The 26,438-nt window shown below is 43.0% G+C and overlaps 1 protein-coding gene across 1 annotated transcript in view; it reads right to left on the bottom strand.

The window, feature by feature from the left end:
* The window catches only part of SPTLC1 (serine palmitoyltransferase long chain base subunit 1), a 143,746-nt gene that overhangs the window by 64,557 nt on the left and 52,751 nt on the right, over positions 1 to 26,438 (bottom strand). Inside the window, exon 7 of the mRNA XM_030193599.1 lies at positions 8,183 to 8,312. Within this exon, the coding sequence (XP_030049459.1) occupies positions 8,183 to 8,312 (130 nt within the window). The remainder of the gene's footprint in view (positions 1 to 8,182; positions 8,313 to 26,438) is intronic.

Raw genomic sequence — 26,438 nt, 5'->3', positions numbered from 1 at the left:
ATATAGCTCTATTAGGTTGGCTGGTATAATAACCCCAAGGTATTGGATCCAACCCTCTGCCCAACTGAAAGTAAAAGCCCCACACCAAGAATCTGGGATTGTAGGAGAGGATGAGAGAGCCACAGATTTGGTCAAGTTGAGTCTAAAGTCTGACAGAGCACCACAGGACGAAAGCAGATGCAATAACTGAGGCACTGAATGTTGGGGTTCTGTGAGCGTTAAAAGTAAGTCATCAGCAAATGCCATAACTTTAAAAACTTGATGTTGTATCGTTACTCCTATCAGTTCTTCAGCACTACGTAACATATACAATAGGGGCTCAAGCGTGAGGATGAACAATGGAGGAGACAAGGGGCACTCCTGTCTCGTGCCTTGGAAAATAGGGAATTTCTCAGTGCAGATCCCACTGACCAACAGAGCACCCCTGGGTTCTGTGTACAGCACTGTCACTGCCCTAAGAAACCAACCTGAAATTCCTACATAGTTGAGGGTCTCAAATAAAAATTGCCAGTGGACCCTGTCAAATGTGCGTTCCGTGTCTAAACAAGTCATCACAAGGGGGATCTCTATCCATTGACAATATGCAAGGGCCATAAGTAACTTTCAGACATTAAGGACAGATTGACGCCCTTTGACAAAGCCAACCTGATCCGAGTGAATAATCTCTGGAATGCCCTCCGCCAACTGGGTAGCCAATATCTTAGATAAAATTTTAATATTTATAAGAGATAATTGAGCGGTAATTCCCAGCTTGATCCCGAACATGGTCCGGTTTGGGCAACACACAGACAAATGCAGTGTTTCCTTGTGGAGGAAACTGTTGTGACTCAACCACCTCCCCAAAATACTCCAGCATTGGGCCTAATATCAGGTGATGCATCAATTTATAATACTCTCCTGTAAAACCATCTGGACCTGGGGCTATGTTCAGTTTGAGATCTTTAATCACTTTTTGCACTTCTTTTGCTGTGGCAGGGGCATTAAGAGCAATTTGAAATCTTTCTAAAAACCTATGCATACCCGACCTCTCCAAGTAGGCTTGCATGTGTGACGAAGTGACAAGGGATGCATCAGGATGCGTGTAAAGTTCCCGAAAATGGGCTACAAAAACCTCTTCAATCTCATTCATCTTCGAGATCAGATAACCCGAGGGTGTCCGAACAGCAGGCATACAATGGGGTCCCCCCCCATTCCCTCGTCGCTCCCGCCTTATTACCGAATTGAAAGAATTTGTGTTTTCTGCGGGAGATTATTTGGGAGGTATGCTCATGTATGTAGGAGTTCAGAGCCACCCTAGTGGTCTGTATGGTGTCGGAAGCACCTGGGGAGGGGACAGTTGTAAGACTTTTTCACCATCCGCAATTTCCGTTCTAGAGTTATAATTCCTTGCACTAAGTGTTTTTTGCGAGCACAGACAAACACGATGATGTATTCCCTCATCACCACCTTTCCAGTAGACCAGAAGAGTGTAGGGCCATTCACAGGCTGAGTATTGTTCTATGCAAAATCCTCCCATTGCTTCTGTAAGTAAGCGAGGACATCTTTGGAATTATACAAATATGAGGCAAAATGCTACCCTGACCTCTGCTTGAAATATAGGTTAGTTTCCATGTCTACCCATATTATAGTGTGGTCTGATATCTCTACAGCGCCAATAACCGTCGACACGACTTGAGAAAACAGCCCACTACACACAAAAAGATAGTCAAGACGACAGAGGGAATGATGGGCTTGAGAAGTGTGTGTATAATCCCGTTCCTCTGGGTGGAGAAGGCACCAAGGGTATACCAAATCAAGAACTCTGCAAAAAGACTGCTATTCACTCTCTCCAAGCCCAACTCACATAGTCACGCCTACAGAGTGTTCTAGCTGGGGGTCATAAACCATATTCATGTCACTCGCCACAACCAGAGGGAACGTTGCATATCTGGGGCAGTCTTTTAATAGCAGACTGCAGAAAGACAGATCTCTAGGGACTGGACCGTACACCCCAACTAGCAAAATCTCTCTGCCTTGCAGATTCAACATTACCCCTACAAAGCAACCCCTGTCATCTTGAAAGAGTTGTTTAGCTGTGCATTGCAGGGATCTGTGCAGTCGTATAGCTACTCCCCCTCTGCGTCCCACAGAGGGGGATCAAAAGACTTGTCCCACCCACTGATGCTGTAACTTTTGATGCTCTACTGTGGATAATATAGTTTCCTGCAAACATACAATATGGGCCTCATGGCGTTTTAGGTTCCCCAGAATTTTAGTACGTTTTATTGGGGAGCAGATGTTACAAACATTCCAAGAGACAAATCTTACATGCCCTTGAGTCTGAATAGTCATCCCTCAGAGACAGTCTCAACAAAAGCCTGCAAAGTAGCTGCTGATAACACACAGCCAGGTGCCCAGCAGTAAGAACTTGCCCCCCCCCCCCCCCAAACATGCATCAAGCCACACATTCACACTTCCACACACACCCCCAGCATAGTATAATGGATCCCCTCTCTCCCATGCAGCATCATACATCCTTAGAAACACTTTAACTCCCACCCAATCTATATTTCCCCCCCCCCCCAATCCCTTCCCCAATACACATCCCACACAATTCCCACTACATTTCTATGCAGTGAAAATTAGAGAGATCACTATTGATGATTGGAGTCCCGCACACCCAACACATAATCACAGTAGCCATTAAACATCACATTTGGGCACATTTTCGAAAGAGGCCGTCCATCTTTTGACATAAATCAGACGTCCTTCTCCCAGGGACGTTCAAATCGGTATAATCGAAGCTCGATTTAGGATGTCTTCAACTGCACTCTGTCGCAAGGATGGCCAAAGTTCAAGGGGGCGTATTGGAGGCGTAGTGAAGGCGGGACTTGGGCGTGCCTAACACTTGCACGACCTTGACCCATAATCGAAAAAAACAAGGACGTCCCTGATGAGCACTTGGACATTTTCACTCGGACCTGTTTTTATTATGACTAAGGCACAAAAATGTGCCCGAAATGACCAGATGACCCTCCCCTTACTCCCCCAGTGGTCACCAACCCCCTCCCACCCTCAAAAAACATCTTTAAAAATATTTTGTGCCAGTCTCTATGCCAGCCTCAGATGTCATACTCAGGTCCATGACAGCAGTATGCAGGCCCCTGGAGCAGTTTTAGTGGGTACTCCAAGCTACATGACCAACTTGATCGATCTTCCAGCCAGGAATGGGTCAAAATCTTCTCGTACATACCTCAATCTTCATCTTCCCAATTGCAAAGGCCTCAAATACAAAACCTACTATGCATCCAACGTCTCCGTTATAGGCAGCCAACTCTGGAACGCAATACCTCAACACATCCGATCAACCTATGAACACCTACCCTTCCGAAAACTGCTGAAAACTTACCTCTTCAAACAAGCCTACCCAAACAACCCAACTTAATTCTTGAACTTAATCCACACCACTAGCACTACCCATACTCCAATCCTCTCCCCCACATCTCTTCCCATTGTCCTACTCTCTATAACTGGGTCATCTCTGTGATACTTTGTTCCATCACTGTGATACTTTGTACCATACTTTGTGTTATCTCGGTGATACTTTGTACCATACTTTATGTGATCTCCGTGATACTTTGTACCATACCTTGTAAGCCGCATTGAACCTATCGAGCGGGAAAGAGCGGGGTATAAATGCTATAAATAAATAAATAAATAAATACTGCAGTGCACTTCAGACAGGCGGACCCAGCCCCACCCCACCCCCCACCTGTTGCATTTGTGGAGGAAACAGCGAGTCCTCCAAAACCCACCACAAACCCACTGTACCCACATCTAGGTGCCCCCCTTCACCCCTTAGGGCTATGGTAGTGGTGTACACAGTTCTGGGTAGTGGGTTTTGGGGGGCTCAGCACACAAGGTAAAGAAGCTATGTACCTGGGAGCAATTTATGAAGTCCACTGCAGTGCCCCCTAAGGTGCACGGTTGGTGTCCTGGAATGTCAGGGGGACCAGTGCACTACAAATGTTGGATCCTCCCATGACCAAATGGCTTGCATTTGGTCGTTTTTGACATGGACGTCTTTGGTTTCGAAAATCGCCAAAAATCAGAAACGTCCATGTCTAGGGACGGCAAAATTTAAGGATTTGAACAGTATTTTTGAAACAAAAGATGGACGTCCATCTTGTTTTGAAAATACGGGTTTCCCTGCCCCTGGATTTGGAGGTTTTGCAAGGAAGTCCAAATTGCAACTTGGACTTCCCTTTCGAAAATGCCCCTTATAATGTCCCTTATAAGTGTAGATAACCTCTTCGTTCAGTAGACCTGACAGTTAGTTCAGGCAGGTGTTTTTGCAGCCTCCTTCAATTCACGTACACACTCTTGGGCTACTTGAGGAGAGTTAAAAGATTTCCACTAACTGTGATGAAATATTTTTAGCAAGGAAGGGTATAGGAACATTAATCTTGTTTTAAGCTTCCGTAATTCTGTGCAAAGTGGTGAAAAACGGTGTCTGCAGTCCTGCAAAGCAGCTGAATAGTTCTGATAGATCTGCACCGGGGTTCTTTTGTAATTCAGGGAGTCACGTTATTAACAAAACCCTTGAAGAATCTCCAGCTTACATATGTAATTGTGCACCTTCACCAGCACAACCCGGGGTTGGTTTCTGCCGTACTGAATGCGGCCCACGCAGTGTTCTCTCTCCAGGCAGAGGGGGCTGGCACTATCCGATAGGGCAAACTCCAAGCTTAACCAACATTCTAATAATGCAGTCAGCGAGCGGTCTGGCAGAGATTCAGGTAGTCCTGCAATCCGGAGGTTGTCCTTCCAGGATCTATTTTCTTGATAGTCTATCTGAGGTGACAGGCCCATCACTTATTTCTCCAGCAGCTCCAACTTCTTAGCCAATGTGATCCCCATATCCTCCACCATTGAGACACTCTCCTCTAGGGTGGTTTTCCGTTTATTAGTGTCGGCTAGTAATGACTCCAGTTTGATGAGCTGATCTGACAGTTTACCTAGGTGAGGTTCCAATGCCTGCCCCATGACCACTGTGATCTGTTATAATTGCGTCGGGGAAAGGAAAGGGTCCCAGTGGCTTCGGCTGGCGCCATCTTAGCCAAACCTTTTAAAAACCCTGTTAAGGTAACTGCTTTTACTACATCCTCTGGCAACGAATTCCAGAGTTTAATTACACATTGAGTGAAGAAATATTTTCTCCAGTTTGTTTTACAATTTACTACATAGTAGTTTCATTGCACGTCCCCCAGTCCTAGTATTTTTGGAAACAGTAAACAAGTGATTCATGACTACCAGTTCTACTCCACTCAGTATTTTATCATATCTTCCCTCAGCCGTCTCTACTCCAAGCTGAAGAGTCCTACGCGCTTTAACCTTTCCTGTTAGGGAAGTCATTCCCTTTATCATTTTCGTCAATCTCTGTAGCTTTTCTAATTCTGCTATATCTTTTTAAGGTGTGGTGACCAGAACTGCACACAGTATTTGAGGTGCACTTGCACCATGGAACAATAAAAATGAGAATGTTGTAATGCCTTTGTGTTTTCCATTCCTTTCTTAATAATTCCTAACATTCTATTTGCTTTCATCTTTCCATCCAACTTCTAATTTTCTTTCTCCTCAAATCAATCTAGTTTTCATCTCTTCTCGCCCCTTGCCCTCCTCCTCTCCAGAGGCACCATCCCATGCAGTCTTTCCTCTCTTCCCTTGCCCTCCTCTCCAGGGGCATCATCTCCCTTCTTAACTGTTGTTGTAGTCTGCCTTGGGAAGCCTGGTGTTATAAAGATGATGAAATATTGAAATTAAATGGAAGAATTAAACTCTCCCTTCATTGGATCACATGGAATCACATCTTCATCTGTTTTGTAGAAGTTTATCTTTTAGATACACGTAAGGATTATTCTGTTTTGAACATATTTCAGGAGCAAGTGATTTTATAACTCAAAATAAAAATAAATATTTTGTTTCATGCAGATCTCTTTTGTTTAAACATAACTAAATGGGCTATAAGCCGCTAATGTAGCCCATTGGTTTTCTTATATTTTGTTCTTGTAATGACTTATACTGTGCCAAAACTGAAAACTCATCTATCTGGTCGATAATAAAAGGAGCTTATTGTGAACACTATCTACACTAAAAGGTTGTTTTGTGGCTGAGGAATTGTGATATTGAATAAATAAGTGTATGCTTGTGTCCCTAGTTATGCATCCACAGTTTATATAATCCTTTCAAGAAATCCAGTTAATTGTTTAACTTATTAGTAGAACAATAACCACAGAGGCATGGTATTGTCACATTTTCAATATGGTAATACTAGGGCCCAGCTAACAAACAGAGTTAGTCTTCACTGGACCAAATTTGCTTTCCTTGTGCCATCACTGTCCAGCGGGTAGGCAGTGCCTTAAAAGGTGGAAGATAAAGAATTTTTTTACATTTATATCACACATTATCCTAAGCAAAGTCGGGTTCAATGTAGCTTACATTTGAAAACACAGTGAGACAGAATGGCAGAATTCAGTTACATCATGGGAGCAAATAGATGGATATTTCTGAAACATTTAACAAAGTTGAGATTAGCATAATTACCCAACTGGTGGGCATTTAAAAGTCCATCCTTTAATGATGCCACATGTTCAGAAATCATAGCCATAAAAACAAACAGTTATTCAAATATTATCACATACATACACCAGAACAAGTATCCATACACACATTGCAACTTTTAATTTTCTCATTTCCACCTCCAAAATTCCAGACAGCAGATGTACAGATCAGCAGGACCTAAAGCAGTCCAAAACAAGTAAAGTACCTAATTGTTCCACCACCCTTAGGATTCACCTTTGGGTTTAAAAAGCAAAACCATGTGCATGTAAGGACTAGATAAATGAATTAAAACGAAGTTTAAAGCGAATGCCCTTAATATGTAATACTTGGTAGCAATAATGAAACAGTGATGGAAAATAGCAAGCAACCTGAGCCAACAGATTTATTTTCCATTAAACATAATTAACTTTGTATGAACTTGGCTGCTAATAGTGTGCTGAACTGGACATGCTGGCACATTTAGACTGACTCTGGACTTCTGCACGAAGGCAGCTCTGCCCTCATTAGTCAATATCTGTCTTTTAAATAGTAGCAATAAAAAAATATTAAGTACATTTTTATAATATACCACTGTAATCCACAAAACAAAAGGAGTAAGTTCCCACAAGAAAAGGTGGGGGGGGGGGGGGGGAAGATTTTAAATGCTCCCAGGTTTCAACGTAATTCATTTTTAATGTGGGATATAAATGTCATAAATAAGTAAATACATAAATCGATAAACAGAAACTCTGAATGTTGAGCACCTGATTAGTACAACATGATGTCTGTTTTAGTGGCCCTTTACCAGAAGCAAAAAAATCTCTGACTATAACAGTGCTAAGGGGTCCCTATAACCAGCCCCTGCAAATGACACATCGATTACAACTTATAAAAAATGACTACCCTATGAAAAGTTGTTTCGTTATTACACTTCCTCTGTGTACAACAGTATACTGTACAAGCCGGTATGTTTGAAAATATAAGTGAGATTAAATAAAAATGCTACAACGTGGATCCCGCAGCTCATAATTTTGCTTGCTTTGTTTTGCATGTATGGCTACGCAGCGAAGGGGAAACGGAGATTTCCTAATTAGCTGCAACATTTTGACGTCACTTCATCTCCTGTTTTATCCAAGTTCCTTGAGCCAGAGTAAAGCTTGGAACATGAAGAGAGGCTACTGAAGCACCAAAATGAGGCTTGGAATATACAGAGGCAGCCAATGGAAGGAATCCTGATGAACCTCCGGCATTAATTTTATAAACGCTAGTTAAACAATTAAGGCCCTGTTTACTAAGGTGTGCTAGCGTTTTTAGTGCGTGCTAAAGCTAGAGACACCCATAGGAATAAATGGGTGTCTCTAGCATTAGTGTATGTTAATAACGCTAGTGCGCTTATAGCGCAACTTAGTAAACTGGGCCTTTAATGTGTTAATCGCATTATTAACCCGTTAATTCTGCAGCCCTAATATATATAATGTATTTGCAGTGACACGGATATTTCAGATTCAGCAAATATGCACCAAAGCCTATCCTTAATGGGGTTGACAGGTTTAGAAGAATTCCAGGAGCATGAACAACATGCATTATGCCAAAAGCAACTTACCTTCTGATCCTCAACTTCTTGCTCCTTCAATAACCGCTCAAGGTCATCCATATCATTATGTTTAAAGTACTTAATGTTACTGCGAGATGCCTGTAATCCTTTCTGAATAGCGAAGCAGGCTGCTTCATCCCTATCGCATACAGAAAAAAAAAGTATCCAATAAACCTATAAATGCACTTTTATCTAAATATGTACATTCATCCTACCCTGAGTATTTTTAAAAACATTTGCAAATCAGATATTAATAATTCCAAGAAATATGATTATTTTTTTGTCTTTAGGTAGGTTCTACAGGCTATCCCAGTGGTGTACAGTCAGGGCACTCAAGGGATTCTCTGAATTCCCTGCCCAGCCCAGCTCTGCCTTATTAATATATTATTTGATTCAGTTGGTCTCTTTCTTTGTCAGCAATAGAGCAGACAGCACCATTGGTGCAAAGGGGTAATCCCACCTCACAAGGGCTTCAGTGGATACAATGAATCTCCAAAGGTTTAGGGGGATCCTGTCAGATGCGGTCAGGATTCAGAGTAAGATTGCCAACTTTCCAGATGTTTTTTTTCCAGGATTCTAAAAATTGGTATATTACCAGTCTCAGAGTCAGAAGGATGGCTAAGGGGTCCTTTTACCAAGCTGCGTGAAAAAGGGCCCCATGCTAGAAGTGGGAGCCATTTTTCCCGCAGCAGGTATATAGAACTTTGTAAGGCTAAGTGCATTCAAAATATGCCTCTCTTTGTCCCTTCTCCACCACTCCCTCCAAGTTTGTCAATGGTCTCTTGCCATCTCTTCCTGCTGCTGCTGTGCTAGTTCTTTAGGCTCATACAGTGCCTCCACCATTTCTACCTCCTGTGGGATATAATGGGATAATAATATTTTTAATTTTTGTGAGGAATGGGAACAGTTCTAGTCATCTATCTGTGTATAACTCTGAAGGATAGATTTTGGAAAGGTGATGGTGATACAGAATTTAAGTTTCTTCAAATCAACACAAAAGTCAAAAGGAGAAGTGGCAGATGTTATAGGCAACTCTAGTAAAGAGATCAAAATATGATATTGTTCAGCACAGCGAGTATATTAATCTTAGTTAAGGGTATGCACTGCACGAATGTTTAGCACATTAAGGGGCCCGTTTACAAAGATACGCTGAAAAATGGCCTGCAGTAGTGTAGATGAGTGTTTTGGGTGCGCGCAGAATCATTTTTCAGCGCACCTGTAAAAAAATGCCTTTTAAAACTTTTTGCCGGAAATGGACGTGCAGCAAAATGAAAATTGCCATGCGTCCATTTTGGGTCCAAGACCTTACTGCCAGCCACTGACCCAGCGGTAAAGTCTCACGCAATAACCAGGTGGTAAAATTAGATTTTTACAACAAATTACTTTCTTATGCATTATTCTTTGTTATGTATCCTATATTGTTTATTGTAACCTACATTTAACTGAAACTTGTTTGGGATAATGTGGGATATAAATGTCACAAATAAATAAATAAAATGCCGATTACCGCCCATGCACCAGAAAATAAAAATATTTTCTGGTGTGCTTAGCGGACGCATGTCAAAAATGAAATTACTGTAAGGGCCACGTGGTACCCGGGTGGTAACTCAAAATTGACACGCGTTGGGTGCGTGTAGGCGCCTATGTGGCTTAGTAAAAGGGCCCCCTACTGAATCCCCTGCTATAAATGTCTCCGCACGCCACTGGGCTATCCTCATGGCTCTTCAGAATAAAATGTTCTCCTCCGAAACAGATAATTTCTTGAATGCAATATAGTTAAGTGATGGTAGATAAAGATCAAAATTATCAGCTACACGAAGTGGAAGTTCCAAGCATACCCAAAATCTGTTACAAGTACCCATTTCATCTTCAATTTAAGATTCATTCAAGAACAGTTAATCCAGGCTGTAATGCAACACCCAGGACATGAAAATATTTTCCCAGCCATCAGCATTTTATGACCCGGAAAATTAGATGCATTGCAGGCTTAGCAGAGGCTTTTCAAGCCAATGTTAGAAGTAAAAGGTTAATAATATATGGAAAATGATGATATTTTTATTGGACTATATTACTCAACTTCTTGATTAGCTGTTCGGAGCTAAAACCTCTTTTCTCAATTCACACCAGGAGAATTACCTTCCAAAAGCTAATGAAAATGTATTGTTAGACCAATATAAAAAGTATTACCTTGCATTTTGCTTTTATTTATTAACTTTTCTGTGCAGTCAGGTGGATTAACTCCTCTTCACCAATACCACACATTATACAATTATTATACGTTAGCTTTGTGTGTAGCTTGACTTGACTAAAACACAGTAAATGAAAAAGCAATAGCGTCAATACTCAGCCGATGGTGTTCAGCATTTGAACAAACACTGACCACCGCTGGCTAGATTAATTGGATATTCAGTGGATTAGGGTGGTGGACTTTGGTCCTGGGGAACTGAGGAACTGAGTTCGATTCCCACTTCAGGCACAGGCAGCTCCTTGTGACTCTGGGCAAGTCACTTAATCCTCCATTGCCCCATGTAAGCCGCATTGAGCCTGCCATGAGTGGGAAAGCGCAGGGTACAAATGTAACAAAAATAAATATTCAGTGGCAGCCCGATCTGGGTGTTTGGTGGTGCTGTACTCAGATAGCTAACTGAGCATGCTGGACCACATATAGGACTACTCTATATATGGTACCTGAAAAATCAAGGCCGAAAATATTTCCGCCTACGGGTATTCTGTAAACCGTGTCTAGATTTAGGCGCCGTTTTTAGAATACGCCTAGCGGCCATGTCTGGGCCTAACTCTAGGCGCGTCCATTTACACCAAGTAAAACTTGGTGTAAATAACAGCGCTTAAGTTAGGAGCGGGTCAGGTGAAATCTTTAACCGTGTACATAGATTTTCAGAACACCCACAGTCCGCCCATTCCACGCCCTCTTTCTGGCAGCGTGCATTAGAATTTACGTGCACCACTTTACAGAATACGCCTATAAAGTTGTGCATGTAAATTATTATTAATGCCAATTAGTATCAATAATTGCTTGTTAAGTGGCAATTGTCAGTGCTGATTGGCTTGTTAAATTGGGCCTGCAAATCCAGAATATGACTGGATTTGCAAGCACAATTTCAGTCATGCTATTATAAAGAATCAGGGAGAATAATGCTGTGCTACGTCCTGTTAGCTATCCAGACACTGGCACTGAATATCTGTGATGCCCAGATAACTTCCAATTCCACCCCAGACCATCCTGGCACTAAGTGGCTAGTGCCACTGCAGTCACAGCAGATAAGTGGCACTATCCAGTTACGTGTCTCTGAATAGATCAGTTCTAGATTTAACAAGACAGGAGCCTCTCCTGCCCAATTAAATAATCTAAAATACTGACCCCAATACTTTTAGTTTGTGCCTTTAATCTTCAACTTGTCAGTGTGCACTGTGGCTACAAATTACTGGGTTTCAAGCTTCCTTGTACACTTTCCATCAACTAAGGATGGGCAATATTGCTTTCTTGCCAAAGCCTTTTGTAAAGGGCTTTAGAGTAATCCTTGATGTTTTACTTGATTTGTAATTAAGTATTTCTAGTGTGGTCAAGGTGGCTTGGTTTAAATTACAGATGTCACGTTATCTTTAGCCTCGCTGCACTCTGTCATCTCGTATTGATAATAGTAATTCTTCATGGGGCTCTCTCAGAAGACTCTGCACCTCCCCTTCAGATTATCCAAACTGTACCTGCCAATCTGCTCAAAAGGTTGCCTACTAATGCACATATTTGCTCAGGTATGCATAAGCTTCATTGGCTATCAGCTAATTTTAGGGCAAAATTTAAGATCCTCTGTTTAGCTTCTGATTTGTAATTAAGCATTTCTAGTGTGGTCAAGGTGGCCTAGTGGTTAGTGCAGTGGACTTTGATCCTGGGGAACTGAGTTCGATTCCCACTGCAGCTCCTTCTGCTTCTGGGCAAATCACTTAACCCTCCATTGCCCCTGGTACAAAATAAGTACCTGAATATATGTAAACTGCTTTGAATGTAGTTGCAAAAAAAAAAAAAAAAAAAGGCGGTATATCAAGTCCCATTTCCCTTTCCCATTTCTCTAAAGCACTGAAGAAATCATGCCCTAGTTATTTGAGTAACAGATTATCCTGGTATGTCTCAAAGTGTCAGCCCAAGTCAAGTATTGAGGACTTACTCTCACTTCCATCAGTGAGGAGCAGTAGGCTTGCTAAGACAAAAGATCCCACACCTTCACCTGCCCACAGGTGGATAGGATTGAAAGCCATCATTTAAAATTTCACAGAACTTTTGAAGTTATTTTTCTTTGGTTGTGCCTTTGGCTAAACTGGGCTGTTATGCTGTTTTATTGTTATTATTAAGATTTTTTTGTGTTTTTCTTTTTCAATCAATCTCTTTGGTGCTGGGCAGGTAAGGCGACCCATCAAGTGTAAACAAGAATAAATAAAATACGACAAGAGTTTTAGGGTTTTTGCAAAGGCAGACTAAGGAACCTGTTTACTAAGGCGAGTTAGCATTTTTAACATGCCTACAATTAGTGCGCACTAACCCGTGTAGGTGACTATAGGGATATTGTACGAGTGTACACAGTTAACGCGCGTTAAAAATGTTAACACGACTATAATGTGGCTTAGTAAACAGGGCCCTAATTGTTTAAAGGAAACAACACCTCAAAGTTATAGATATCCAAAATACTGGTAATATAATAGGCTCATGTAAAATCTGAATTTAAATGTAACATGATAAATTCGAGCAGTAACTTTGTTCTGTACTTCACACACTGAATTTACTTTTTTAAATTTTATATTTTATTTTAACCCAATACTGATATTGATCTAGATGACAGACTTCCAGTAGAGAAAAAGCCTTCACTGACAAAGGGCTAAAACAGAAGTGTGTGTATGAATTAAGTAGACCACTAAAAAGGCTAATCTGAAGCATGGACACCTTTGTCCCCCCAAAACCTCATTTGAACAAATAAAACCATGCTTTGTCAACTCTAAGGGTCCCATGGATGCAAGATTATTTTTTTTTTAGAACAATCCAAAAGGGTAAAATCAAAATATTGGAACAGGAATCTCTTGTTCTCATTGGAATAATGTTCAAGGTCTTAATAATTGGTAAATGTGCATTACCACTAGCAAATGGAAATTTGATGCTGGGAGAAGGACAGGCATTAAAAAGCTGCACTACAGCTTTTTTTTCCTCTTCCTATTGGTGGTTTGCAATGGTAATACTGACCTTTAAGGTCAAGCATTTCCTGTTCATTAATGTCTTGTTGAGTTAAGGGCATGGGGGCTTCAACTTCCCACAAAGGGCATTAATGAAAAGGAAATGCCCTTTGCAACCAGCCATCACTACTTCAAAAACACAGTACCCTAGGTAGTATTTCAGGAGAAAAAGTCAAATTCTGAACCGATGCAGGTTGGTTAATAAGTTATTTTTTTTTTTTTACATTCTTTCAGGAATTTTCCTACAGGTTTTGAATAAGTCATGTCAGCAAAAGTCACAAATACCTCCCTCTCACAGAAATTGGTTAGAATTTTACAAAAGAAATCATGCAAACAACACGAACTCATTCAGACCCTATGCAACATGAGAATATCTGAAAACAACCAGGGCATACCAGTGTGTCATTTTTTTTTTAAATAAAAAAGCATCTACCACAAATGATGCCTCTTTATTTAAATACTTTTTCAACAGAAATGTATGCACTCCGATGGATTTCTGTTATGTTTTTCTATTTGCCAGTCATGGGTTATGTTTGAGGTGAAATAATCTTTCATTGTTCTAAATAAGTCTACTTCCCATTCAGGGGAACTATAAAAAGCAGGATTTTCAAATTACTCCTTAGAGGTCAGTATATAAAAGGCTTCAGAGTAACTAGGATAATGGACGTGGAAATGTCAGTAAGCACATTTGGTTGAGATTTTTGGGAAGTAGGCAGTGGTTAGATCACTCATGAAATGTATGTATATAATGACTTGTGTAGTACCTCATCTTGAATGTTTTATGGAAGGGCATATCATCAAATGAAATGAAACTAAAGATAAATGGGGAGAGGGGTTTGGAAAGAATTTTATGAGCCATTCTTTCACTATTTATTTAGTTCTGGATTAGTCAGCCTGCTTTTGTTTCCTGAGGTGTGAGATGTGTGGTAGGTGTGTGTTAGTGTTATATACACTATACCAGAACCAAAAAAGTGACCATGATTTCGGTGGCAGCTAAAATTAGGCTTAAATCTATAACTAACATAGCCAGATAGATTTAAGCCAACTATCTCTGCACTCAGATTAATGTAATTCTCCAACCTGACTCTGCTCATAAAACACCCACAATTTCAGTGGCTAAATCTACTTAAATCTAGTGAAACTAAGCAGCTGGAATCAGTGACTCGGGAAAAGTTTCATCTTGAGTGACACAGTTAACTCGTTAGGTAGCTACATACCTTTGAATCCTGGCTTCTTAGATTTTTAACTGCAAGAAGATCAATAATACTTTTTACTAGCTGTACCTTTGAAAGGCAGCATAGATTACATACATTACCCACCGCAAGAGTTTTGGCGAATTTGCAAAATGCTAATATAAGTGTCCAGGAAAAACAGCAGCTCTCAAGCAAAAACTCCTCAAAAGCTCCAGCATGGTTTTAAGCCCCTGATAAGGGTAATTTTGCTACAAGGTGCTGAGGGTAGCCTCCTATATTCAAGACGCATTGTCTGCCTCATATGCTAGTATTTTATGAACACAACTAGGTGCCCAGTTACCTTTATATAATACTAGTGCATATGACAGAGAACACACCTTAAACTAAGTGTGACCACTGACACATGTTTATGAACTTGTGTAAGTGAATGATTGTGTACTTTACCTAAGGAGGTCAAGGAATTTTATAATCTAGGCACATATGTGTGAACTTACCTTTATATCGATCGTTATTTTATACACATCAATTTTACATCAAGCATACAGTTTAAACAGAAAAAAATATACTTGGCAAAAAAGGTAAAAGTAAAATCAATAATACTGAACCAAACTTCAATATCATTTATAAAGAGAGAATTAAGGAACCCTTTTACTAAAGTGCGCTGAAACCTGGGCTCCGTGCAATCTAATGCAGGACTTTGCAGTGCAGGAAGTACGTATTTAAACAACACTTTTTAGAGCTTTGGTTTGTTTTTTTATGTTTAAATATGTTTATTCGTACAATGAGAAACAAACACAATACTGCCCTTGGAGAAATTCTCCATACATCACTTAAATCTTCTCATTCATATCAAATACAAAACAGTGCAAATACATTTTCCTTTTTTCCCCCCCTATTCCCCCCCCCCCCACATCTAACCCCCCCCCTATCCTCTTAAACAGCTCAACTCCCCCCACCCCCCCAAACCCCTCCACCTTGTCGCATTCAAGAATTCAAAATCCTACTACGCGCCACTGCAGTCAGCGAGTCCCAGAATGGTGACCAGACTTGGCAAAGTCTATCTCCTGATGGTGAATCCAAATCTTCTACACCCCTGCGCTCTAATGCACAGAGGTGTATCATGTTAGATCTCCACTGTTGCAGTGTAGGCGGATCCCCAGTTATCCATTGTTGAAGGATCGACTTCTTGCCGATCAAGACTGATTTTTTCATGAAACATTTAAGGCCCCGAGGAGCCATTGGTGACACTCTAAACACCTCAAACAATTGCGCTGGCATTGGTCTCCAAACTACCCCCCACATCACAGACACATGCTGAGTAACCTGGCGCCAAAACCTCAGGATCCCCGGACATTTCCAGAACATATGTCCTAGGTCTGCTGGGGACTGTGCGCACTTCTTACATCTGTCCTCTATCCCCATCGCCGCCCTGTGTGCTCTATGGGGTGAAATGTACATCCTTAATACAAATTTATAATGTGTTTCTTGCAACGTCACATTCTCCGTCAGTCGTTTGGAGTCCAAAAGACAGACTTTTACCTTTTCCATCTGGAGGTTCATCGCTAGCTCCGTATTCCAGCAAGCGGTCAGTTTACCATAATCCACTTCTCCCAAACGCTCCCGCAGTGTGGCATGATAGTACCTGAGTGGAACCCTTAATTGTGCATCTAATCCCCATATGGTAACCAATTGCTCCCACGCCTGTGGTGTCAAAGAGGAAGCCGGTAGGGACCTCAGATAGTGACGCAACTGGAACATAGAAAAGAAATTTGGTCCCCTAACCCCGTACTCCAACTGCAGTTCTTCAGAAGACCTCAGATTGCCCTCCGGATCATATAACTGATATAAATATTGTAAGTTTTCCTTCCCCCACCTAATAAATTCCTCTGAGCTGATGCCCGGCATGAAGTCTCTATTGCCCTGGATTGGGAGCAACAGAGAGGACTCCGCAGACATACCATAGAACCTACAGACCCATCTCCAGGTTTTTCTCAGTGGCATCACTATTGGTGCAAAGGCCGGCGGAGTCCGAAGATTCCCCGGTTTCGCATGTAACCAGGCGCTAAAGTGGTCTGGGGCAAACAACTTCGTCTCGGCTCCCGTACATGAAAAATAAGATGATCCCCGGAACCAGTCCGTGAGATGACGCATGTTACTAGAAATCGAGAAAAGTCTGATACTCAGCAGGCCCAACCCCCCCCCCTGTTTTTGGCAAGAAGAGCTGGGTGGCCCGCAGACGTGATTTCTTACCCTGCCATATAAATTTTGCTACCAGTCGTGTTACCCACCGGTCATCCCTCTGCGACAGACACAGCGGCACCATTTGGAGCATATAGGTCCACTTTGGCACCAAAATCATATTGTATAATGTAATTCTCCCCATGAGGGACAACGGAAGCGCGTGCCAGCTCTGAAGTGTGTGTTGTGTACTGCGCCGTAGCGGCTCTACATTCACCTTATACAAATCCGATAAATCCGCTGGGATTAGTACTCCCAAATACTTTAAGGGCCCCTTGGACCAGGTAAGGGGAAATTCTCCTACCCACCTCTCTCTGATCGAGCTCTGCACTGGGAATGCCACTGATTTCTGTAAGTTAAGGGTAAACCCCGAAAAGAAGCCAAATTCTCCAATAATATCCAGGAGGCCCGGTACCGACCTATAAGGGTTTGTCAAAGTCAGCAGGATATCGTCTGCGAATGCCAAGGTTTTTACTGAGAGGGAGGGCATCTCAACTCCCGTTACCCCTGGGTCTCTTTGAATCGTACGCAGTAAAGGTTCCAGGTAGAGCAGGAACAACAACGGAGAGAGAGGACACCCCTGCCTCGTTCCCCTCAATATCTGAAACTTGGCTGAGCAGGTCCCATTTACCAGTATAGCGGCCTGGGGGTAAAAATACAAAGCAGCAATCGCACGTGCAAACCAACCCCTCAAGCCCACATATTCTAAAACTCCAAACAGGTAATCCCAACGTACTTTATCGAACGCCTTCTCGGCGTCAAGACTCACCAAGAGCAATGGTTCTTGTGACATGTGACTATAAGCTACAGCCATGCAAACTTTGCGGACATTAATAGAAGAGTGCCTACCCCTCACAAATCCCACCTGCCCCTCTCCCACCAACGTGGTCATGTGTGGACTGAGCCTCTCCGCCAACACCCTAGCTAAAATTTTTAGATCAACATTGATGAGAGAAATCGGTCTGTACGATTCCGGGCGCTCTGGGTCCTTCCCCGGCTTTGGTATCAAAGTAATCCACGCCTCGTTGGAGCTCCGTGGAACCCCTCCTCCCTCCACCGAGGCTTCAAAAAAGGAGACCAGGGCCCCGCACAACTGCGGCAACATACACTGGTAATATTCTGTCGTGTATCCATCAGGACCCGGAGCCGTACCCCTTTTTAACGCTTTAACCACTTTCTGGATTTCTTTAGCACACAAAGGAGAGTTCAATCGCTCCCTCACCTCCTCCGTTAATTGGGGAATACCTGAATCTTCTAAATAGTCTACTAAATCAGGTCCACTCCGCTCGCCTGGGTCGCTATAAAGGGATGCATAAAAATCATGTAAAATCTGTACTATCCCTCCAGGTCGGGTCTCACGTGTGCCATCTGGCTTTATCAAAGATGGGATGAACCTGTTACCCCCCCACCTCTTTACTACTCTTGCCAGTAATTTCCCTGATTTGTTACCAAATCTATGAAAAGTAAATGATCTGTGGAGCAGTTGTTTTTTAGTGCGTTCGTGTATAAGAGAATTCAATGCCGCAAGAGCCGACACCATCTCTTCCTTACTTCTTGATGAGGGGGCCGCTAAGTGTCTCCGTTTTGCTACCTGAAATTTATGTTCCAGTTGGACAATACCCCGGGCTAACCTCCTTGCTCTGGCACACATATATGAGATGACCTCCCCCCTCATAACTGCTTTTGATGTTTCCCAATAGAGCAGGGCATCATCCTCGTGTTGTGAATTGGTATCTGCAAACAACTGCCATTTTTGCCTAAGGTGATCTTGAAAATGCACATCCCCCACTATGTGTGATGGGAATTTCCACTGTTGTCCTCTGAGTCTACCCGCTCCCAACTCCATTTCCACCCATATCATGGCATGGTCCGAAACCTCCATAGGCCCTATCTCTGCTTTCACAATCTGTGGGAACAAAGCACCCTCCGCTAAAATGTAGTCTAATCTCGACCACGTGCCATGTGCCCGGGACATGTGGGTGTAATCACATGTCGTGGGATTAAGCAGGCGCCAGGGATCAATTAGGTTCAACGCCCTACACAGATGTTGTATGCCCTTGCCCCTGCTCAATGCTAGCCCCGCTGACGGCGCTGATCTATCTAAGTTCCCATCCATCACCTGGTTAAAATCACCCACTAGTAGCCAAGGGGCAGTTGTGTGTTGAAGTCCCAGGTGAATGATATGCTGAAAAAATGTTGGGTCGTATACATTTGGGCCATAAACATTAAGCAAGAATATTTCCTGTCCCAATATGTTCAAATGTATAAGGATATACCTCCCCTGAGTATCCCGGGTTACCACTCTAGCCTTACATTGCAGGGACTTATGAATCAGGATTGCCACGCCTCCTCTACGGCCTTTTGCTGGGGCGAAAAAACATTCTCCCACCCACCTTTGCTTGAGCTTTTGACTTTCCTCCTCAGACAGTTTTGTCTCCTGTATACATGCTATGGAAGCTGTGTGACGTTGCAAGGCATTTAGAATTTTTGTTCTTTTTATGGGCGATCCAATCCCAGCCACATTCCATGATATTAATCTAACCGAGTGCATCTAACCTGGATCCCAGAGCTCCCTCCCTGTGCTCCTGAAATGCAGTAGTGTTTGCAAGGTCCCTGGGTGCCCAGCCCTCACCCCGGAACCCTCCCCTCGTAACCATTCCACATAGCGTGTAGTTACCCCTTCACTAAAGTTCAAATTACTGTGCGACATTGCCATTATCCTTATTCCCCTCAAAACCCCCCCTTGATCTACCCGCCCTCCCTCCCCCCCTACTTTCTCTTCCCCTTGATCAACCCACAACTGTGAAACTCCCATAACACCTGAGTCACAACATGCTGCGATCCCCACCCCACCCCCACCCTCCAACTGCACATTTTCCTCAACAGAAATTTCTTGAACAACAACTTTCAAAACCTTGCATATTTGCCCCTGCATTCTGCAAGTACATAATAGCTTACATGACCGACTGACCCATCAGACCAATGTTCACTGTCAGGTGGATGCCCCAGTGGGGTTTAAGTCTCTGTTGAGAAACTGCATGGCTGCTTGGTCTGATACAAACGGGATCCATTTCCCCTCATGTTGGATCTTTAGAGTAGCTGGGTACATTAACATGAAACGTTGATTTCTTTCAACTAGGCGGGTACACACTGGATGAAACTTCCGTCTCCTCTCTTGTAAGCTAGTTGAATAGTCCTGGAAGATTCTTATTTGTACTCCAGCATATGTCAAAGATTCCCTTTTCAAACGGTAGCCCCGGAGAATCTCTTCTTTGTGGATATAATTCAGTACTTTTATAATGACAACTCTGGGACGCTGATTATTCTGCTGCTGTCTCCCAATTCTGTGTGCTCTCTCCAGACACAGCGGCCCCCGACTGTCTGATAGGGCAAATTCTTTCACGAGCCATTCTTCCAGGACTGTGCTCAAACTTTTCTCCGGAATGGTTTCTGGCAGTCCCACTAGCCGGAGATTACTCCGTCTTGCCCGATTTTCCAGCTCATCCAATTTGTCCACATGTTGTTGTAGTTTAACCTTAAGGCTTTCCACCTCCGGGCCACACTGCTGCCATGCGTCCTCCATCGCAGACACCCTCGTTTCTACCTCCGTTGCGCGACTCACCAGCGTTGCCATCAGCCCATCCACCTTCCCCAGGCGCTCATTTAATGATGTAAACCTGGGTTCCAGCGCCGTTTCCACTGCCGCTACTATCTGTGATAGCTGACGGGCCGAAAACTCCGCTTCGCTTCTCGGCGTTCCGGGCGCCATCTTGGATTCGCCACTCGTGCCTGCCGCCTTCTCTTTCTCCGTTTTTGCACTCTTTCTGGTTGTTCCCGGCGACATGGACACTAAATATTGGTCCATGCACTCCCAGCTAGCCGTATTCTATCAGGTCAGTCGGTTTTCAGGGCTGTTTGCCGGCGATTTCGGGCGGGAATCGGGCGGGGATCGCGGAGCAGTGCAAAAGCGTGGCTACTGCTCCTTCAGCATCACGTGACCTCCCCTGGTTTGTTTTTTTAAATTGTAGGTTGTGCACCAATGTTGCCACTAGCATGTGAGACCCACAAAAAATGAACACAGGGACACTTACAGTCTCCTAAGTGTTCCCGTCATGTCTGTGAAATCCAATTAGTATGCACAAATCAAAACACGCTCAGCGCACAAAACAAGCAAAATACCACAAAATGAGCCAACACCGTGTTAAGGGCTTACCCCTGGATTCTATAATAGTGTGCCTAGAAATTGGAGCTGAAATCGGCATGGATTCTATAACAATGTGCAGAACTTAACAAGCTAATGAGCACAGGTAACAGCACTTAACAAGAAATAATGAGCATTAATTAGCGCTGATTAGAATTTGGGCGCACAACTTGCTAAGCGTATTCTGTAACGATGTGTGCCGAACTTCTAACTTGCACAGGCAAAAAGGGGCGTGGTTTTAGGTGGGGAAATGGGTGTTTCATGATCATTCCGGAATTTACACGCCTAGTTATAAAACATGGCCCACTGAGCCTAAATCTACATGCAGGGATTTACACCAAGTTTTCGCTGGTGTAAATGGATACGCATAGATTTAGGCGCTGAAATATGAACTAAGCGTATTTTATAATTGGAGTCTAAAACTAGGCACCATTTATATGTTTAGTCGGCACGGATTTCAGTGCTGATTTTTAAGGTACCATATATAGAATCTCCTCCTTAATGCCCTTTAGAAAAACGGCCCTCAAGTTAGTAAAGCAGATCAAAGAACTCCAAAAATACAGGTTACAGAAGCCAAGAAAAAAAAGTAAAGGGAGGCTGGGAGGCAACCCTCCTCTCTCAACACACAAGGACAGGAAACAACATTAAGGAAAAATGTTAAAGGACAGATAGCAGCACCTAATAATTTAAAGTGAGAATATTAATCCGTTTCAGATAGATATTAGAGAAGACATAACCAGAAAAATCTAATGAGTCCTTGCATCCAGGAAGTTCTGCAGATGAACAGGGTCTAAAATTTTGCCCTCAAACTTAACAAAACATTTACAAAGAAATTAAAGAAAAACAAACTTCCCAAGGTTAACAGCTAAAAAGGCCTTACTTCTTAGTTATGTAGGTAGCCCTGAAGAGGTCAGAAAAAAATCATTACATCTTGACCCCCCAAAAATCTTATTCTTAAAACAAAAATACGGAGAGGTCCCGTGATGCATTGAGAGGAACGGACGTGTTTTAGTTCCTCTCCGAGGCAGCCCCGAACCTAAGCGCCCGAAATCATCTTGAAACACAAACCGGAACACCCAGACCAAGAAATCACAGCGAGTCCAGTGTATGGACCCCTTCGTTATCAGGGGAAACGTCGAGATGCCCGGAAAAGCGGGGAAAAAAGACGTTGACAAAACGCAAGCAGCGGGCGAATCCAAGATGGCGCGTAGCCCGGGATCAGGACAACAAACACAGCCGCCATTTACCACCTTGCAGCTCCAGCAAATCACAGAGGCGGTAAAAGGGGCTCTGGAACCCCAACTAAAACAGCTATCGGACCAAATCGCGGGGCTCGAGGAACGATTGGCAGATACAGTACGCCGAACCGGCGAATTGGAGAAACGGATGTCTGATAGTGAAGACGGAGCGGCGGAGAGACAGAAAACAATGGAGGAGCTGCAGAAACAAGTCCGCCTGCAGGACTACAAAATAGACGACCTGGAAAACAGGTCAAGGAGATCGAACATCCGCATAGTAGGGATTCCAGAAACAATCACTGACTCACTGCTGCCTACCATTCTGGAAAGATGGCTGAAAACGGAATTCGCCCTCTCAGACAGCGTAGGCCCACTGTGTTTGGAGCGGGCCCACAGGATGGGCCGCAAACAAGAAGGAATGATGCGGCCACGCGTAGTAATAGCAAAAATCCATAATTTTATTCATAAAATGGAGATTATGAGAGGAGCCAGGCAGAAACGAGAAACATTGCAATATGAGGGAAGCCCGGTAAGGGTCTTCCAGGACTACTCGCCAGCGCTTCAGGAAAAGAGGAAGCAGTTTACTCCTTTATGTAAAGAGCTTTTTGAGACTAACAATAGATTCATGCTTATCTATCCTGCACTACTAAAGATACAATATAAAGGAACCTGGAAAACATTTGAAACGCCAGAAGCAGCAAAGAAGTTCATGACAACTATGGAGAGGAGCATGAAGGACCAGACTTGAAAAACAGGATGGATGCAGATCAGGGAGAGATTCCATTTTTTTTCAATGGCACGGTGAGAAAATGCTATGCCAGGGTAGAGACTGCAATGTAGAAAGGACTTTAAAACTTTCAGTTCTATGGATGTTATACAGAATGTTTAAAAAGTTAAGAGAAGTTAACAATGTTTTCCACAGGGCGAGAAAGGAATGACTTAGCAGAGGAATGGTAGAAGGGAAAGGAAATTTAAAAAATGTAAACTCGGTTGGAGTGGAAAGACCATAAGGGGCAGGTTAAAATGCATAAGGAAAGGTCGGGCTGGGGGGAGGGGTTGCCAACATCACACAAGACTTCTTCTTCTTGTATAGGGAAGAGATGGGGATATATGGGGGGTCACAAAGGGTAGCAGAAGAAGGGAGGGAGGGAATGAAGGGGAGGGGGGACAAACAGAGGGTAGGGGAGAGGGGTATAGATGACACAAAGTATGGTACAAGGTTGTTGAAGGCGAACATAATATGTAGCATTAGTAAGACCTATTATAGGAAAAGGCGACAACTGCTAAAGGGGCAGAGGGGAAAAAGAGAGGCTATCGGGCGAGGCTGGGCGCCTGATGGCAAGGAACACAAAAACACACAGAATAGGAATAGACCTATAGGAGGTTATGGGTAAAGGAACCCGGATTATCACCTGGAATGTGGGAGGAATTACATCACCAATAAAAAGGGCAAAAATATTAACATCATTAAAAAGGCATAAAGCAGATATTGCGTGCCTCCAGGAAACACGGTTAACCATAGAAGAACATAAGAAACTAAAAAGGAGTTGGGTGGGGGAAGTACATGCAGCAACACAGGAAGGCAGGAAAGGAGGAGTGGCAATCTTGCTTAGAAAAGGGTTACAGGCCAGGTCAGAGCTGATTAGTGCAGACCCCCAGGGTCGGTATGTGCTAATACATTTGTGGTTACAAAACAGGGAAATTTTGTTATTAGCACTATATGCACCGAATAATTATGATAAAGCCTTTTTTAAAGAAATAATTCGCAAATGTATACCACACCAAACCCTAAAACTAATAATAATGGGAGATTTTAATCTGGTGGGAGACCCACAGATGGACTGTTCCTCTCCAAAGGGGGCACACCGAGGGGGGCCCTAGATCTAGAGCTCTTTCAGATCTTAACCACCAATTAAATCTGGTGGATGCTTGGAGGGCACTGCACCCCGGGGAGCGAGATTACACGCATCTCTCAAGGGCACATGGCACATACTCAAGAATAGATTACATACTAGTAGATCAAGGGCTATTCCCGTGGGTGCTGGAGGCTAGCATAGGCCCGGAAGAAATTTCTGATCACGCGATGGTTTGGATAGACCTGGAAGCACCACCGTATTATCAAGGGGCAAGGGGATGGAGATTTCCGACATACTTGTATAAACAGAAGGAGTTTGTTGGATATCTCCATCAGAAATGGGAAGAATTTGAAACCTTTAACCAGCAGCATTCAGAAAACCCGATATTATATTGGTCCACAGCAAAAGCAGTGCTTAGGGGAGCGGTAATTGCTTATGTGAGCGCCCGAAATAAGAAAATTGCTAGAGCTATAGTACAGTTAGAAAAGGAGCTAAGCATAGCAAAAAAACGCTTGGTCAGGGACCCTACAAGAAACAATAAGGAGGCACATCATGCAGCACAGGTAACTCTTAATGCACTGTTGCATGAGAGGGCTACAAGAACCTTACACTATCAAAAATACAAATTCCAAAGATATGGAGATAGGGTAGGACCGATGCTGGCTCGCATAACAAAAACATGGGGGCCCTCTCGAGTTATCACAACCATAAGGGATCAACAAGGAAAAGCTCAGAACAATTCAGAAAAAATAGCAGAGATATTGAGAACACATTTTTCAAAGTTATACACATCCCCAGGCCAGCTAGATCAACAACAACTAGAAGAACATCTGACAGCGTTGGGGTTACCACAAGTGGGACAGCAGGGGATAGCCCAATTAAATGAACCTATATCCGGGAAGGAACTACAAAAGGTATTAAAAACGTTAAAACACTTTAAAGCGCCTGGCCCCGACGGACTTACTGGGGAATTCTATAAATTATTACAGATGCAGATCGCAGGGCCCTTAACGGCGTACTATGATCAAGTGGTGGAGCAGGGTACATTCCCAGATCATGCCAATGAGGCACAAATAATCTTGCTGTTAAAACCCGGGAAAATAGCTGACAAGGCAGACTCATTCAGACCGATTTCCCTGCTGAATGTAGAAGTAAAGATACTGGCAAGAATACTGGCAGACAGACTGGCCGGTATATTGCCTGAGTTGATCGGCCAGGAACAGGTGGGATTTGTACAAAATAGACAAATAGTTAAAAATATGAGAAAATTGTTACTAGCCATAGCGCACTGCCAACAGCGGGAAACACCAGCTATGGCGGTTAGCTTAGATGCCGAAAAGGCTTTTGATAAAGTAAATTGGCAATATATGTTTGGGGTGTTGGGCCACATGGGATTCCGAGGTTGGTTCCTACAGGCGATCAAGACACTGTATACAGATCCCAAAGCATTAATAAGTATCAATGGAGTGAATACAGAAGTGTTTCCAGTGAGCAGAGGTACCAGACAGGGGTGCCCTCTCTCCCCATTACTTTTTATACTAACAATAGAGCCTATTATCCAGACTATCCAGAGGGGAAGAGAGGTGGAAGGGATAGAAGTGGGTGGAGAGCTGGTAAAGGTGCTGGCATTTGCGGACGACCTTCTGGTGGTAATGCAAAATCCTAGAAGCTCCATGCCGAATTTATTTTCTATAATAGAAGATTTTGGGGTGCTATCAGGTTTTACCCTTAATGTTCAGAAAACACAGGTGCTCGATATAATGGGAGAAAATAAAACATCTTGGAAAAACCAATTCCCCCTAACATGGGAGGGGGACTCTCTTAAGTATTTAGGAGTCAGAATACCAAGAGATCTTTCCAAGCTGTATGAAGTTAATGTAACAAAATTAATGACAGACACAAGAGCAGCATTACACACCTGGTCTACATATCCAATATCATTATTAGGCCGGATAGCGCTATTTAATATGATCATTATACCTAGATGGTTATATACTTTTCAGGTCTTACCATTATATTTAAAAAGCAAAGATGAAAAAAAGTTGAATCGAATTACACAAGCTTTTTTATGGAAGGGCAAAAAACCAAGAGCCCCTATAGCTATATTACAGACTCCGGCAGAATACGGGGGTCTGGGTTTAATTAGTTTGAGGCACATAACGGTAGCAGGAGGGATGAGACATATTACAGATTGGTACAGAGACATGCAGCACTACACAGCAACAACGATGGAGTTAAAACTGATGGGGGACACTCATTTTAGTCATATGTTACATTCAGGAACAGGAGTTCACCCAGAGGTTC

This window comes from Microcaecilia unicolor, chromosome 2, assembly GCF_901765095.1.
Source record: "Microcaecilia unicolor chromosome 2, aMicUni1.1, whole genome shotgun sequence".
Taxonomy (NCBI): Eukaryota; Metazoa; Chordata; class Amphibia; order Gymnophiona; family Siphonopidae; genus Microcaecilia; species Microcaecilia unicolor.
Note: the sequence above shows the minus strand (reverse complement) of the source record. Positions and strands in the feature narration are given on the sequence as shown.